The sequence below is a fragment of the Nicrophorus vespilloides genome, unplaced genomic scaffold (assembly GCF_001412225.1).
Source record: "Nicrophorus vespilloides isolate i.1.1-1 unplaced genomic scaffold, Nicve_v1.0, whole genome shotgun sequence".
In the NCBI taxonomy this organism is placed as follows: Eukaryota; Metazoa; Arthropoda; class Insecta; order Coleoptera; family Silphidae; genus Nicrophorus; species Nicrophorus vespilloides.
Window position 1 is genome coordinate 76,686 of NW_017099007.1, and position 15,959 is coordinate 92,644.

Below are 15,959 nucleotides of genomic sequence, written 5' to 3' on the forward strand. Positions count from 1 at the left end.
ACTATATCGAAATCCCGACAGTGTCTTTTATTATTATAAATTTCTACAATAACATTTTTATGGTAGTCGGGATTTCGATATAGTCGGGATTTTGATATAGTCGGGATTTTGATTGTCGGGATTATGGTAGTCGGGATTTTAATACAACCGGGATTTCGATACACTCGGGATTTCGAACATAGGTCTTTCGGTTGTCGGGCTTTCGAATAGACCCCTTCTGATATGTACGTCGCTACAATCTAAGTCTAAAATGTTGCAATTTTGTATGTTTGTGCTTCTTTTACTGGTTGATTTGTCGCTAGTTTTTTTTTTGTGTAAAATTATTTCAGATATTCGTAATATATGAATATTGATTATCTGAATATTTATAAATTTTATGTTATTTCAAAAAAAAATAGAAATTTTCCCTATTAAACATCTGTTGTTCATGAATATTTGTTTAATTTCGTTATACCCATCTAAATTAATAGTATCATAAATAACCGTTATTTGTTAATAAATTTACGTAATCACATATATATTTACCAATGTATTTCAATGTGGAACAATAATTGTTTTAGAAAAATGTCAAGATCATAATCTATAAAGCAATACCTCGCATAGTCCGGTTAATAGTTCTAATATTATACACTAGGTCACAATCATAAATCATTATAGATGATAAAAACTACTAATTTTACGTTGTAGACAACTTTTTTAAAATATAAAAGTTACCATTACCATTAAAATTACTGAAATCTTTAAATTCGGATAGATTTTTTATTAAAGAGAAATATAAAAAAACTCCAATATTGTTACTAATTATAATGAACTTTCAGCATAATTTCCGTATCAACTTCTCGGATTTCTTGATGAAAATTACTAAAGTCAATTTAAATTATGATTGATTTTTATTAGAATATTTAGAGAAAAAAATCAAATCAAAAAAAATAAGTCATTATTATTACTAAATATAATGTACTTTTCCTTACTTACCAAAAAAAAATAAATTTCCTTATCAACCTTTCGGATTCTATTGACAAGATAACAAAATTAAATAATTAAAATTTGGAGTATTTTTATCTAATTCACAAAAAAAAACTATCAACTATGAAGCCCTCAAATCGTATGAATTGATTACAAAAATTTGTTACTTTACCAAGTCCACTGTTATGTATTAGATTTTTATATCGTTAATCATATAAACAGTCACCCATCCAAGAGTATTGCTTAACTTTCCTAAAAATGTGATAGATAAATGTTATTCATTATAATTTTGTTGTTGTTTGTAAGCATATTTTAACTATTTTATAATTGTTTTGATGTAACATTTCCGTAAACCAATAATTATAATTTATTAATATTACTTTTCTTTGTTTAAACCAATAAATATGGGTTCAAATTTGGACGAAACGATCAATTTCTGCCAAATTATTATTACATTTCTTGTGGTATCAAAATATAAAAATGCAGTTGAACAATAGATTTGTTTCTAGACTTTTAAAGTTTCAGTTGGAATAATTGAAGTATAAGTAGCAGGAAGCATCGTATTATAATTGAACCCTTGTCCAAAGGAACTATGACCTGTCACATTAAATACAATCACAAAATATATTATACATTTCGCATACATTATTGACGCCACACATAAAACTGCGCAAGTTCGTTGTTTCTACGTCCCCACTCGTCGAAACTTTAGTCCAATGTTGTCTCTCTTAATTAATAGTCTATATGCGCGAGGTGCTAGTTCAAATTAGAAAAAAAATATGATAAAAATGCCCATTTGTAAACGCACACAATAAGATGAAATTTGTGAACATGTATCTCATCGCGATACTTGCAATCCAGTTGCACATTGTTAAGTCTATAGTGAACATACCTTTACACATAAACAACAGTTTGGATAATGCCTTGTGCCTATCAACATACTTTGACGTAAGTTACAAAGCGCATTATCATTTAATTTGACAATGTTTTTGTGCAGTTCCACACATAAATATTTGACCACTGCCAAGGATGAAGCACATTTTCTAAAACAACAAAGTTTACTTATTTTATCGTTAGTTCTTATTTTTCGTTAGTCACAGCTTATTAAAATTTCGTTTTGTTTCTTGAATACATGTATAAATAATGTTATTTACATAAAATTAGCAGAAACTTTGATTGTGAAATATATTTAAATAACGCTTGATAGTTTCTTTTTTTTCTAAAGATATCCTTCAAAACTGGTTTTTAGCGACATTACTTTTTTTAAATTATTTTTTTATAAATTTCCAACCCGACTAATATTATACGACCACTATGATTTCTCTTATGGAAATTAATCGCAGCTTCAAATTTTTAGTAAGCAAATTTTGTTACATAAAAAAAAAGTTAATTCAAAGATCACAAAATTCATACAACGTTCATCATATATAATTTGTATGTTTATTACAGGTTAACAACTGTACTAACAAAAAAGAAACCCACAATCACAAAGGTAATTTTAGTATGTAATCAGTAAAATATGATAATTCCAATATGTCACAGCATATCATTTCTCTATTCTGGTTTGACCAAAATCCTTATCCATTGAGTTAACTCATAGAATCTTCAATATAATTCAAATCTATTACAATCATTTAACATCTAATAAAAGTTATGTAACGTAAAGAATTACTTCTTTACGAATGAATACAATTTTTAAAATTTCATCAAATATCATCATTTATACCTGAGAATGTTTATCATTTCTCATTCTTGTTTTTCGGTTATATTCATGGTCATACTGTTTTTAAATCAGGTTTAATGTGGGGTGTATAAAAATTGCAACTTTAAAATATCCTTAAAGCTTGTTTACATGTACAGGAATAACTTAATTTTCTACCTTTTTTTCAGACTGGAGAATGATGAAACCGATTTTAAGTGCGCCACATTTCTGCAGAGATGAAACTTTTATAATTCTGCAACTGAACCCAAACTATACTAATTTAACATATTTGGTGGAGGTGAAGGCCGAATCGCAGTTGTACAAATATAAAGGCATGGTGAGTGATGTTTATTTATGTCCGTCATATGAACATACAGAAATTGTTGTTATTGCTTAAATCTGGATTTAAATTGATTTGATTTTACATCAGAAAAACCGGTTGATTCTGAGGTGTCCGTCGACATTCAAATTCTTTGAATTTATTAGTAATATTTGGCTTATTACAATAATAATTATTTATATAATATAAGTTAATTAGTAATTTGAATGTAAATTAAATCTTCTATCACCTGCAAAACACGGATATTCCAAACTCCTAATTAAATTAATTAAATGGTATTTGAAAATATGTTTTTGGTCAATTTTTAACTTTTTTAGAAAGCAATTTTTAATTTGTTTAGCTTCGAAAATCAGAATCATGAATCAATGTCAAATAATTATATGATCACATAATAATATACTTTTAAACTACGTTCCAGAATACGTACATATGTAATTTACTTACGCATGTTTGTATGAACGTACAATGATGTCAATGAAACCAGTTGAGCACGGAGCAATCTTGTTCTGTATTTAACTTCTATTCAAGTAAACTGTTTTAAGGTTGTTTTATATCACGAAAAAAATGATATCAAGGTTTGACTAATTCATAGTAGTTAATTCATTTAGATTAAATTTCAATAAAAAAAATATTTTTTTATTTTGAAAAACAGAATCGTGAATATTCTTGCCTGCTAATAATGAATAAGTTAATATTCACTTAACGTACGTCTTTTTAAAGTATCATATAAAATTTACTTGCACCTAACAGAACGAATATACAAATGTCCGTATGAACGTACAATGTGTCAATCAGACTTATACTTATGTGATGTATTTGACTTCTGTTCAAGTAAATTGTTTTAATTTTTAAAATTTTGTTTAAGGAAACAAAACTATCTGGTTAAAATTAATTTTGTATTTATTATTTACTTCGTTTAAATTTAATTTGAATTAAAAGGTAATTTTTGGATTTGGAAATCAGAATTGTGAATATTGTCAAAAATAACATACAAATGTTCGTATGAACGAACAATCATGTTAATATAAAATTTACTTCCACCTGACCGTGCGGAATATATTAATCGGTGGCAATCGCAAGCCCGACAAACGAAATACCGTCAATCAAATTCCCGACGTTTGAAATGCCGACTGTATCGAAATCCCGACAACCATAATCCCGACTTTATCAAAATACCGACTATATCTAAAATGTCTACTATAACATATTTAAATTATACCGGAGCGTAGTGACTTTTAAATTGTTATTAATAATAAATAATAACAATTAACAATCTAATTGTATTCGGGATTATTTCATAATGTTAAGGTTTATTATGAATAATTCAAGAAAATCAAATAAGTTAATAATAATTTATTGTTATTAATAATAAAAGTAGCACAAGGTGGCTACGCTTCGAAATAATTTAAAAATGTAATTGTAAAATTTTTTCGATATAGTCGGGATTTTGATTTTGTCGGGATTATGGTTGTCGAGTTTCTGATACAGTCGGGATTATGATTATCGAAATTTTGATAAAGTCGGGATTTCGAACGTCGGAATTTGAACTACGTTTTTTCTTTTGTGTAGAATTTCTTTTTCTTTGCGTATGAGAATTTATATTTTACTATTAAGATTTTGAATCCATTCATTTTTTATTTTACTGTTTAATTTGATTTTTAGTATTGTGGATGTAATTTTGATTTTGCTTTGTCTTGACAATAAAATTCAATTCTATTCTGTTTTAAGTTTTTATTGCATAAAACTCGTTAAAACAAAAAATAACATCACGATCGGATATAAAATAAATTAAATATATGTAGAAAAAAAAATATGATATGACTTTCTTACTGTGAGTTAATTCATTTTTATGTACTTTAAACTATTTATTTCAAAAATCATAGCAATGGTTGTGTTCACTTAATGTACATTTATTTAACGCACGTTTGATAATGCTTAAATTGTATAATTCAACGTCATTGTACGTCAATCAAACCAAAACTTGTGTAATGAAAATAACATTACCATCAAACTGGCAAAATAATATAACATTTGACAAATCTGTTAAGAGTTGTATTTTTTTATCTGAATATATATTTAATTAATCTGAAATCTACTAATATTTAATAAACTAGAAAATTGACGAAATTTGAAAGTTTTCGTACATATTATTAAAATTACTATTCTTTATAACAAAAATTACATAAAAATCGTTTCGCGTATCTTTTTTGGTATAGAATGTAGAAATACTCATCAAATCTCCATTTATTTTTTATTATATAATTAATAGGATTATAAATATTAATTTTGGGTATTTTATCAATTGGTTTTTGAATATTGTAAAGATACGATGCAATTGTGTATAGCGAGTATAATTTTATGTTATCGGCAAGGATTTTGGCGGGCTTTATTATATGCAAGTAGTGAAACAATTGATAAAGATATTGTTTTTACTTATCTAAGTAAATTAGATATTGCATAGCAACAGGTGTGTTTGATTAATATAAATAATTTACATTGGACTTCTGTGTGCATTAAATGTCTGCCTGTTCATTTTACACGGCATGACTTTAACAAATTATAACTTATAAATGCTTGCAAATTGATTATTTAAAAAAAGACTTCAAGGTACACCCAGACGCCTTACCATTTTTGTCCTCTTTGTTGTCATATTAACAAGGACGTTTTTTGATAACTCAAGTAGCGCCTCTACAGAACTAACGTCGTAAAAAGACTAGTGAAGTAGTCTAAGAACTAAGATTTGATGACTACGATTGCACATAAATACTTGGGCGTATATATCCGCCGCGTAGCCGTAAAGGGGTTAACATTAAAAACTGCAACTGATTTATTTATTAATTATGTTTTCAGTTCGCAACAAGTTTTTTAAATGTCACAAATCTCAAAAGGAATACGAAATACAAATTTAGAATTTGGGCGGTTTCTGCGGATGTCATCTTGTATGAACCCATCGAATCGATTTGGATTGAAACTCTGCCGGAAAACTATATACCGATGAAAGCGGAAAGCATCGATTTAAATACTTTCCTCTCAGAGAACAATTCATTGATGATGAATATTGCATGGACGACTAAAGGTAATATCGAATGTAGAAGTAGTATATAATTTAAGCAAATTACGCCTTTATATATCGGATGCGTTTCATTGGTGATTTAATTGTACGTGTACTTTAGATACAGGGTGAGTCATTGTTTTCCAAAATTACTTCGTTAAGCGAAATTTCAAAAATACAAAATTTTATTAAAGAGACAGTCAACTTATAGTCAACATCATTTTGTTTGTCTTTATTGCTAATAAATCTCTTAATAACTAATTTCTTGTACAACTTCTGTCTAAAACTATGAACTTTCATTGATTATCAGAAGTAACGTTAACGAGTTATGTCTGTATTTGATCTCAACAAAATTTGCATTCGACAAACCCTGTATATGTATATACGTTCAAGATCTGTAAATGCGATAAACTAAATGAATTGTGCGTGTTTCAGATTACGTTTGCTACTGCGAAGTCACTTGGTTAGAGGAGAAAAACTCATCTTATTACAGCAACAAGAAAATTGAGAATGTAGAGTCTCTTTTCATTGATTATTATCGTTTGATTAATGTGGTTTAATTGCAGATTACGCGGTTATTTGAAACGGATATAGATATCTCTTTCGACAAGAATTACCATGTGGGTGTTGTGGCTAAATCTCAGGATTGGAACAAAGACAGTGGTGTAGTTTGGAATAAAACGCACACTCCAACTTGTTTAGAGCTGTATCAGGATTTGCGATACTGCGGTAAGTGAAAATATGCAAATTTTCTTATTTATCTTGTTATTTAATTTTCTGGTTTAAATAGTAATAATAATAATGTAATTAGTTAATTGTAATTGTAGTAATCATTAAGACGCAAAGTAAATATATTTAAAGTCAACTGCTTGAAATTGACTGGAAAATCACCCGTCATTATTATAAACTGGTATAATTCTTGCTTATCAGCGCGTTTATATTTGAGTACCTCAAAGAAATGCTCAGCAAGGCTGAATTTAATTGTTCCTCATATCTTTAATTAGTGTTAGCGCGCAATAAAAATAATGAGTATCATGCTCACCTATAGTTATTTGCAACAGTAGTAATATTTATATTTTGTTACGAGATTTTCATTTGAAACTGGTCAATAGCTATTGATTTTACATTGATGTGCATGTCCAATAATCATCCATTCATTGCTTAACTATCAAATGATGTATTCCATAGACGTTGGTAGCTATTATTTCATAATAACAATTATGTATCAATTGGTTTGGCAATGATTGCATGTAAACAATTTATTTTCAAGTTCCCAAGATGCCAACCGGATTGCGATCGAGAAGAAAAGCGACCAGTAAAAGCAATGAATTAATTTATGATATTTTCGTTGAATGGGATCGACCAGAGTTCACACCGCAATACTACATCGTAGATCTGCTGATATCGGACAAGGATCAAGCTGAAAGACTAAATGTGTCAGGGGTAAATAATCATACAGTTAATGTTCATTTAACGTACTTCGCTTATACGTACATATAAAGTATAGGTGACAGAAGTAATATACAAACATCTCTATGAACGTACAAATTATCTGTACTTTTGCTAATAAGTACTTATAAATTTTATAGATTTAACTAACGTGCAAATATCGGTATAAACGTACATTCATATTATATATTTGTCTTATGTTGAAAAAAATATTTAAAACTCGTTTAAGGTAAATAATATGTGATCATAGTCTGATTGAATTTTAATTTATAGGCGTTTTTTCTTTTTATTTAAAAAACTCGTACTTAGAAAATAACGTCACGTTCTAATTGAAATTAATTTGGACTTTGTATATGCACGATGATTGGTAACGACAATAAAGTATACGTTCGTATGAATATCATGTACGTTTGTGAGAACAAAAACAAAGTTCCCTTAACGTACATAGAAAATTTGGATGACTGAACTAACGTACAAATGTGCAATGACGTCAGTCAATGGTTGAGCTTAAAGCATTCATATTATATATTTGGCTACTGTTAAAATAAAATGTTGTAAGTTTTTATTTCCAAAAACTCGTTTAAAGGGGCGAATAATGACATCACGATCTTAATGAAATTAAATTTAATGGCGTTCTATGTTTCTATTTTTTTTTAATTTTAAATTTGAACTTTACATATGAGACTATGATGCTTGGTGCCGACAACAATGTGTACGTTAATATGAACATCATGTACGTTCGTCAGAGATTAGTACGTTTGTGTGAACAAATTAACGTTAAGAAAATAATAACTGTATTAAATGTAACTAAATATGTTTTTTTTGCAGAATTCCATTAACGCTGTTTTTGAGAAAGTTTCACTACAAGATCAATACAGACTTACCTTATCTGCTTGGTCTGGTATTGGGGAGAGTAGCAAAGCTAGTCTATACGAAAAAGTTCTGCAGAAACCGACGAAAATGACGAAGATGAACATGCTATTTATCGTACTTCCGTTGACAACTGTTCTCGTATTCTTAATTATCTGCGCTACAATTTACATCTATTACGATTTGAAGAGACGCACGAAGAAAGCCCTACCGGTGACTCAGAGCCAGGTATTAACGTAATAACTCTTAAATTGTTGTGTAAGCTAAAATCATTTTGCTTTTAAAGTCTGTGACGCAGTACGAATCATTGTGTCCACCTCTCATCGTGAACAAATCGCAATTCCAGGACGAATGGGAGATTGATCAAAGGAATATTATACTGTTGAACGTGTTAGGAGAGGGCGCTTTTGGGGTAGTTTATAAAGCATGGTTGACGAACGGCTCGGATAAGATTACCGTCGCCGTGAAAATGTTGAAAGGTAAATTCTGATAATCAATAACGAAAATCATTGCTGTGAATTTCCTTGATAAATGCAAATAGTTATAAGTATTTTAAGTTCACTGAATTAATGTCATTCTATTCAAATCAATATACTGCATTGTTTCTGCACGCATTTTGCTCAAACAATCGATGCGTTCTATAATATTACATTTTTTTTTAAACGAACTTGAGTAGAAACGTTATTTCTATTTATGGACGCAATTTATTTAATTTCTTTAATGAGCGAGAAATTACAGCTATACATCTCAATTATATCAAATGTGTCAACGTTTTAACAAAAGTTATGAGGAAATATATTTTCAAATTTATTCCCGAATTTTTAATATTTTGCTTCAATCTTAATAATCGTTTTTATATTGATTCAGAGTTTCCAATCCAAGAGGATTTGCAACAGTTCAAAGAGGAGATAGAACTTATTAAGTCGGTGGGTAAACATCCGAATATTGTATCAATGTTGGGATGTTCCATCAGGAATTGCAATAATGGGCCGATGTTAATCGTCGAGTTTTGCGAGAAAGGAGATTTGTTGAATTATTTACGTGCAATATGGAAATCCATTAAATCTGAGTAAGTTTTTTTTTCGAATTCTACCATAATATATAAGTTTTCAATACAGTAAAGTGCGTTAACCGAATTGTACGTTAAGTGATCATCAATTTATAAATATACAATTGTAGGTATTTCGTTATCCCAAAATATGTTTGCTGATCGAACATAAAAAAATCTTTACTTAAGTGTTTGTTGTATGATTTGTTCGAAGTCCGAATTGTTCGTTAACCGATCACCTACTTTTCTTTACAGTTTTTTTTTAGAATAAACTCAACCTTTGTGTATAAATCAAATATTACATGTTATGATTTTTAACTATGTCAATAACAGTTATCGTTTTTCTACAAAAATTTCCCGATTAAAACGATATTTAAATGATCAACTTATGTTGTTTTCTCAACAACAGAATTTTAAAAGGAAATGTTATATTTTCCTTGAGAAAAATTGCAAAACAGTTTTAATATCACTTCATCTTCAAATTTCTCTCACTAATCAATTAATAAATTCCTTTCATATATAAGTTATTCTATGTGCAAGAAATTACGCTGCAAGCCTATCACACATATGTTGACTCGTGTATCAACCGTTTTGTTTTGATGTTTACGCTTAGCCGATACTTCAAAATTCTTCAAAGTTGGTGAAAAAAACACATAGAGAGTAGAAAACAACTCCTAAAGCCAAGAATTTTTAATGAATTCGAACTCGGTGTTGTTTAATCGTAAATAACAATGATGACGCAAATGTTTATTAAAACGCAATTTACTTTCAATAATTTTTAATATATATATTGAATTTTTTTATTATACAAATATTTAATGCTTTAACGTAGCGTATTTGGTTGTAGTTTACATTATAAATTAATGTAATAATATTATACTCCACCGTTTACTCCTTATGTTATTTTTTGCGCATTTTTCCTGTTTGTGCACTTGCTTTTCATTTCACAAACAAGTCGTGCATAAATTCTATTTAAATTGGCTTTATTATTCGCATAAATGTTACAATTATTTCTCCAAGATCACATTTCAATGTCAATTTATTTCTATATTTTATCATCATTATTTTTCGATCTCAATTATGAAAAAATACATACTTTTCTGGTTAATTACGTTAATTTATTATAATTTATTTGAGTATTTTTGTAATAATAATAATAATTTATTGGCCAGATAGGAAATACAAAAAAAATACATAAATGAATAAATGATAATAATAACAACTAGATAATAAAAATAACTCTCAAAAAAGTAAACAAAGTTTAACATAAATTAACAAAAAAAAAAATATTAATATGCTGGCCAAAGAGCTATCAACCGAGCTCTTTCCGCCCGGGAAATAATTTTAATTATGGAACAATAACAATATATACATTTGAAAAATAGAAGAATGAGGAAAATAAGCAGCGGTGTAGGAACAAGTGGGTATCAATCGAGGGACATTAGGTATTAGAATAGGTATAATGTGGGATATTTAAATTTGGGAAGGATATTTGGGGCACAGAATTTAGAGAGGGGGCGATGTTGGACTGTTTGGATTTAAATTTCAAGGAGAGGGAAAGATATCGGTCGAGGAGACTGACTATTTTGGTTTTGTTGTAAGGAGATCATTAGGAGGAATGTGTAGAGCAGAGGTTCCCAAACTTTTTTGTGTCGTAGACCCCTTGCCATGTTTTTCGATTTTGGGTGGACCCCCTACTTACCTGATATTGACTTTTTGTAAATTTATTATTTATATTGGGACATCTTTATAATTATTAAGATCTTTGCTCTGAGACTGCGCGTATGCTTGTAACAAGATGATACTGGTATATCATTATGTGCAGGTTTTTACAAGTTCAAAATGTATTGCGACCACAAAGCGAATGCCTACATCCTACAACTTACACAATTTTATAAACATATATAATTTTTTTTTACTTCATAGGTACTTTTATAAATAAATATAGTATAATATAAATAAATATAGTATAATATAAGTAAATAGGCACTATCAGTGTATGTTGAGATCCACTATCGTGGATCCCCATTTTCTTTTCATGGACCCCCAAATTTTTTTTTCGCTGACGTAGACCCCTTGCAGGTCGTCATAGACCCCTGGGGGTCGATATAGACTACTTTGGGAATCACTGGTGTAGAGGATTATTAAGATGTCGTATATTTCATGAAATTGGTCATTGAAAATAGATGTAAAATTTATTTAAATTTTAATAAAAAAATAATAATTTTGAGAAATTTAATTCCATGTATTTCACTATAAACTAACTATTTGAGTCAGTAAACCAACCTACAAATATTAGTATGAACGTATAATGATGTCAAATATACAAACACTTTACTAATCAATACAATTTTTAGAAATTTTAAATATGTGGAAGTACATTCTTTAAATGTAAGTTCATTAATACGTACATAACTATTAAAGGACTTAATGTCGAACCAAACTACAATGTATGAACGTATAATGCTATAACATATGCAAAAACTCTCCCAAACAACAAAATTTTGAGATTTTTTTAAAGAAAAATTTCAAATATCAATCAGTAAACAAAAACTATTTAGAGTTAATGTCAATCTAATGTAACGCCTTACAAATATTCATATAAACGTATAATTATATTAATGATATTAAATTTATAAAATTTTAAATATGTATCAGTAAAGAAAAACTCGTAATAGTCAAAGTTTACGTAATGTACATCCTTTAAATGTACGTTAGTTAATACGTACATGATTATTTATGGCTTCCGTATCGAACAAACCTACAAATATTCGTATAAACGTATAATGAAAAATTTACAAAAACTTTTAAAAAATTTAAAAGAATTCAAATATTTATGAGCAAACAAAAACTATTTAGAGTCAATGTCAGTCTAATGTAAGGCCTTTAAATGTAAATTCGTTAACCAACTTACAAATATTCATATAAACGTATAATTATGTTAATGATATTAAATTTAAAAAAAAAATAATACATAATACAATTTTGAGAAATTTGAAGAAATTTTAAATATGTATTAGTAAACAAAAACTAGTGATAGTCAAAGTTTACGTAATGTACATCCTTTAAATGTACGTTAGTTAATACGTACATGATTATTTATAGCTTCCGTACCGAACAAATTTACACATATTCGTATAAATGTATAATGAAAAAATTTCAAAAACTTTTAAGAAATTTAAAAAGAATTCAAATATTTGTCAGCAAACAAAAACTATTTAGAGTCAACCTTTACCTAAGGTACATTTTTTAAATGTACGTTTGTCAATATGTATATTTACGGCCTCCATAGCAATCCACAAATATTCGAACGAACGTACAATGATGTCAAATTCACAAACATTTTACTAATCAATACAATTTTAAAAGATTTTAAATATTTGTAAGTAAACAAAAACTATTTGGTGCCACCGTTTACTTAATGTACGTTCGTTAATACGTACATAATTATTAACGACCTCAATACCGAACCAACCGATAAATATTCGTATGAACGTACAATGATAAAACTTTACGAAGCAATACAAATTTAAGAAATTTAAAAATATTTCAAATAATTGCCATCAAACAAAACCGAACTAACGTACAAATATTCGTAGGAGCGTACAATGATGTCAGTGTTTTTTTTTTAATTAAACTACATTTCTTGGAGATAAAATCTTGAACATAATGGTTTTATCTCCAAGAAATTAAATTTAAGTTATTAATACAACTTTCTTTCTTCAAGTTTTCATTGATGAGTTTGATTAATAATTTATTTGTCAGAAAATATAACAAACTATAAACTTTCAATATAATCTGGTTAAAAGGCTACTTTCCGCACAGTATTAAATTTAATTTTCTAGAAATATGCTAAACAAAAAATAAACTAAATAACAATAAATCTATTTCAGAGATTATAGCAAACTAAATGGTACTTGCGATTCAACGGCGGCAAATCAGTTTTCGAATAAACTGTATTTAATGGACGTTACAAAACATCAATACAAAATCAAGGACCTCCTGTCGATGGCACTTCAAATATCGAAAGGAATGGTAAAATTAAAAAAGAAAACACATTCTAACTGATAAAACTGTATATAAATAATTATGTTTCAGGAATACTTGTCGAATTTGCGAATTGTGCACAGAGATCTAGCAGCGCGCAACGTTCTGGTATGTGATAATGGTTCAGTGAAGATATCGGATTTCGGTTTGAGCAGAGACATATATAGTGATAACGTGTACTGCAAGACAAGTATTAGCAAATTACCAGTAAAATGGATGGCTTTGGAATCTCTGACGCACCAAAGGTATACGACAAAGAGTGACGTGTGGTCGTATGGTATATTGTTGTGGGAAATTGTTACGTTGGGCGAGAATCCCTATCCAGGAATTTCCATTCAAGAATTACTAACGTTTCTCCGCGAAGGCCATCGCATGGCGTGTCCTATTTACTGCACAGGTGATATGTAAGTAGAATTTCAATCTATGAAACTGTGAAAATCAATTTATTTCTTGCAGATATTCCTTGATGACAAATTGCTGGCACGCAAATCCAAATAATCGACCGACGTTCGGTGAAATTCACAAATATTTGGACAAAATCCTAGAGACTTCAAATGACTACTTAAATTTAGATGTATCCATTTACAATGAGAAGGATCCAATTTCGATAGAAGATTACCAAAGTAAACCCATTAATGTTAATAGATATGTTCTTCCTTGAAATATCTTAAAATGTACCTGCGTTTTGTTCATTTATATATATTTTTGTTATTATTTGTAAATACGTTTTTTCTTTTGTACCATGGACTTAATAATTATTATTTATTACATACACATTTCTTTTCATTTTTATATACATAATTACTATAACTTACATACGACAGAAATTACAACAATATCTCTCATAGTCCGGTTTGTTTAAAACCGGACTAATAATAAACGACCCAAAAAAGACTTGATTTTATTATAAAAAGTAATCAATTATGTAATTAATTGTGTGTACTATTTTTTATTCTTCTCATAAAATGTACTTTGCTTGAAAAATTTCCAAACTAGACTATAGTGAATCCGCACTATGCGAGGTATTCCAGTATTCTCAAGTTATACATTTTACTTACACGTATTACATTTGTATATTTTCAAGTCAAGGATATTCAAGTTTATAGTTTGTAATCGATGAATGCTAAATTATAATTAGAGGAATATCGATTAATTAGTGGACTGCGTATTTATTAGGAAATTTCTACTTGACCATCGACTTTGATCAGTATAAATACTATATGTGAATTTATCAAATGTTTCCCATAATTTGAAAAATCTATATATAAAGTAGTATTACTACAAATAATAATTTATTTAAGCAGAAAAACTTAGGTCATTTCAGCTAAATTAAGACCAATACAATTTTGTGAATAAATAAGTAATTTATATATGCTAAGGGTCGACAACCTGTTTGAAGCGAAGAGTCACTTGCTTATTAAAAAAACGTAAAGTGAGCCGCATGTTTCCTATCCAAAGAGCCACATTTGCACACCACTGTTCTATCCAGGAACATATGTTACTTCATACTTGATATAATAGAGACAAGAAATCCTCGTCCAAAGACTTGTTAATTAAACTAGTTTTTACATAATTCTATAATTAAAGAAAATCGATCACACTGGAAAATTAAATTTACAATTAATGTGTCATTTATCTATATAACTTGTAGAATATTATTTGATACGTTTATTTATTTCTAATTGGACAGTGTAATTAGTGAATGAACATTTGTTAATAGGCCAACATTTAATTACTATACGTTGAAACATGAATTTCTTATGAATGATGTAAATAGGTTTGCCTATAATAAAAGTGTATATTATGAATTTTATTAAACTTTTTAGATATATTTATTAAAACAGATTATTAACAAAAATTTTATAAATAAATTTACAAGTTAAAAAATAAAGTTGAGAACTAAAAATTTAATTATTATTTTTTTTATTATATATAACATTTTTACAAAATTAGAAATACATATTTATATACGAAAACAATACATAATACATGTTTATATATAACAAAGTCTATTTATATATTTTTAATGTAAATCTTTGTAATGCTAATTAAAAATTAGATTCTTTTGAATTTTTCAAACAGTGATTCCGCACTGATCGAGACTGCACTATGGAAGGTATTACTATTATTTCTATTAATACGATCAATTATAATTTAGTCTATTATTTATATTAATTGCTTTGTTGCTTTTAGTTAACATGGAACGAATTATTACAAATGTATACCAATCATCAAATTCAAATTATTTACATCTTACAGAACATTTGTTTGACGACATATTTCCAGACTTTTTGATCGTTTTTGTGATGGATCTTATTTATACTTGTAAATTGAAAAGAGTAAAAATTATATTATAATTATAGCTTTATATTGGACAATCTTATACGTTGTAATAATTTAATCTATTACAAATATTTTGATTGTTTTCTTTACCAAATTTAATGAAATTTGGGTTATAAATAAAAAAATTTATAGGTAACACATT

General features: G+C 28.1%; 1 protein-coding gene across 2 annotated transcripts; it reads left to right on the forward strand.

Moving 5' to 3' along the window:
- The first annotated feature begins 1,689 nt into the window (after positions 1 to 1,689).
- LOC108563829 (tyrosine-protein kinase receptor torso-like) lies at positions 1,690 to 14,209 on the forward strand. 2 transcript variants are annotated; one of them, XM_017922620.1, is made up of 13 exons: positions 1,690 to 1,914; positions 2,416 to 2,458; positions 2,857 to 3,005; positions 5,859 to 6,084; positions 6,496 to 6,572; positions 6,627 to 6,789; positions 7,331 to 7,503; positions 8,338 to 8,607; positions 8,666 to 8,858; positions 9,247 to 9,448; positions 13,321 to 13,462; positions 13,526 to 13,878; positions 13,931 to 14,209. In XM_017922620.1, exons 1-13 carry the CDS (start codon positions 1,783 to 1,785, stop codon positions 14,133 to 14,135), a joined length of 2,328 nt encoding a protein of 775 aa, XP_017778109.1. In that variant the 5' UTR covers positions 1,690 to 1,782; the 3' UTR covers positions 14,136 to 14,209. The 2 variants fall into 2 exon arrangements, with proteins under 2 accessions (XP_017778109.1, XP_017778111.1); XM_017922622.1 differs by lacking the exon at positions 2,416 to 2,458.
- The last annotated feature ends 1,750 nt before the right edge of the window (positions 14,210 to 15,959 follow it).

What these genes read in the sequence shown, in the direction of transcription:
- LOC108563829 (XM_017922620.1), top strand. Translation starts at nt 1,783, where the DNA reads ATGAAATTTGTGAACATGTATCTCATCGCGATACTTGCAATCCAGTTG. An exon ending in AGAAACCCACAATCACAAAG is followed by an intron (nt 2,459 to 2,856) that starts GTAATTTTAGTA and finishes CCTTTTTTTCAG; the next exon opens with ACTGGAGAATGATGAAACCG. An exon ending in ATTTACTGCACAGGTGATAT is followed by an intron (nt 13,879 to 13,930) that starts GTAAGTAGAATT and finishes TATTTCTTGCAG; the next exon opens with ATATTCCTTGATGACAAATT.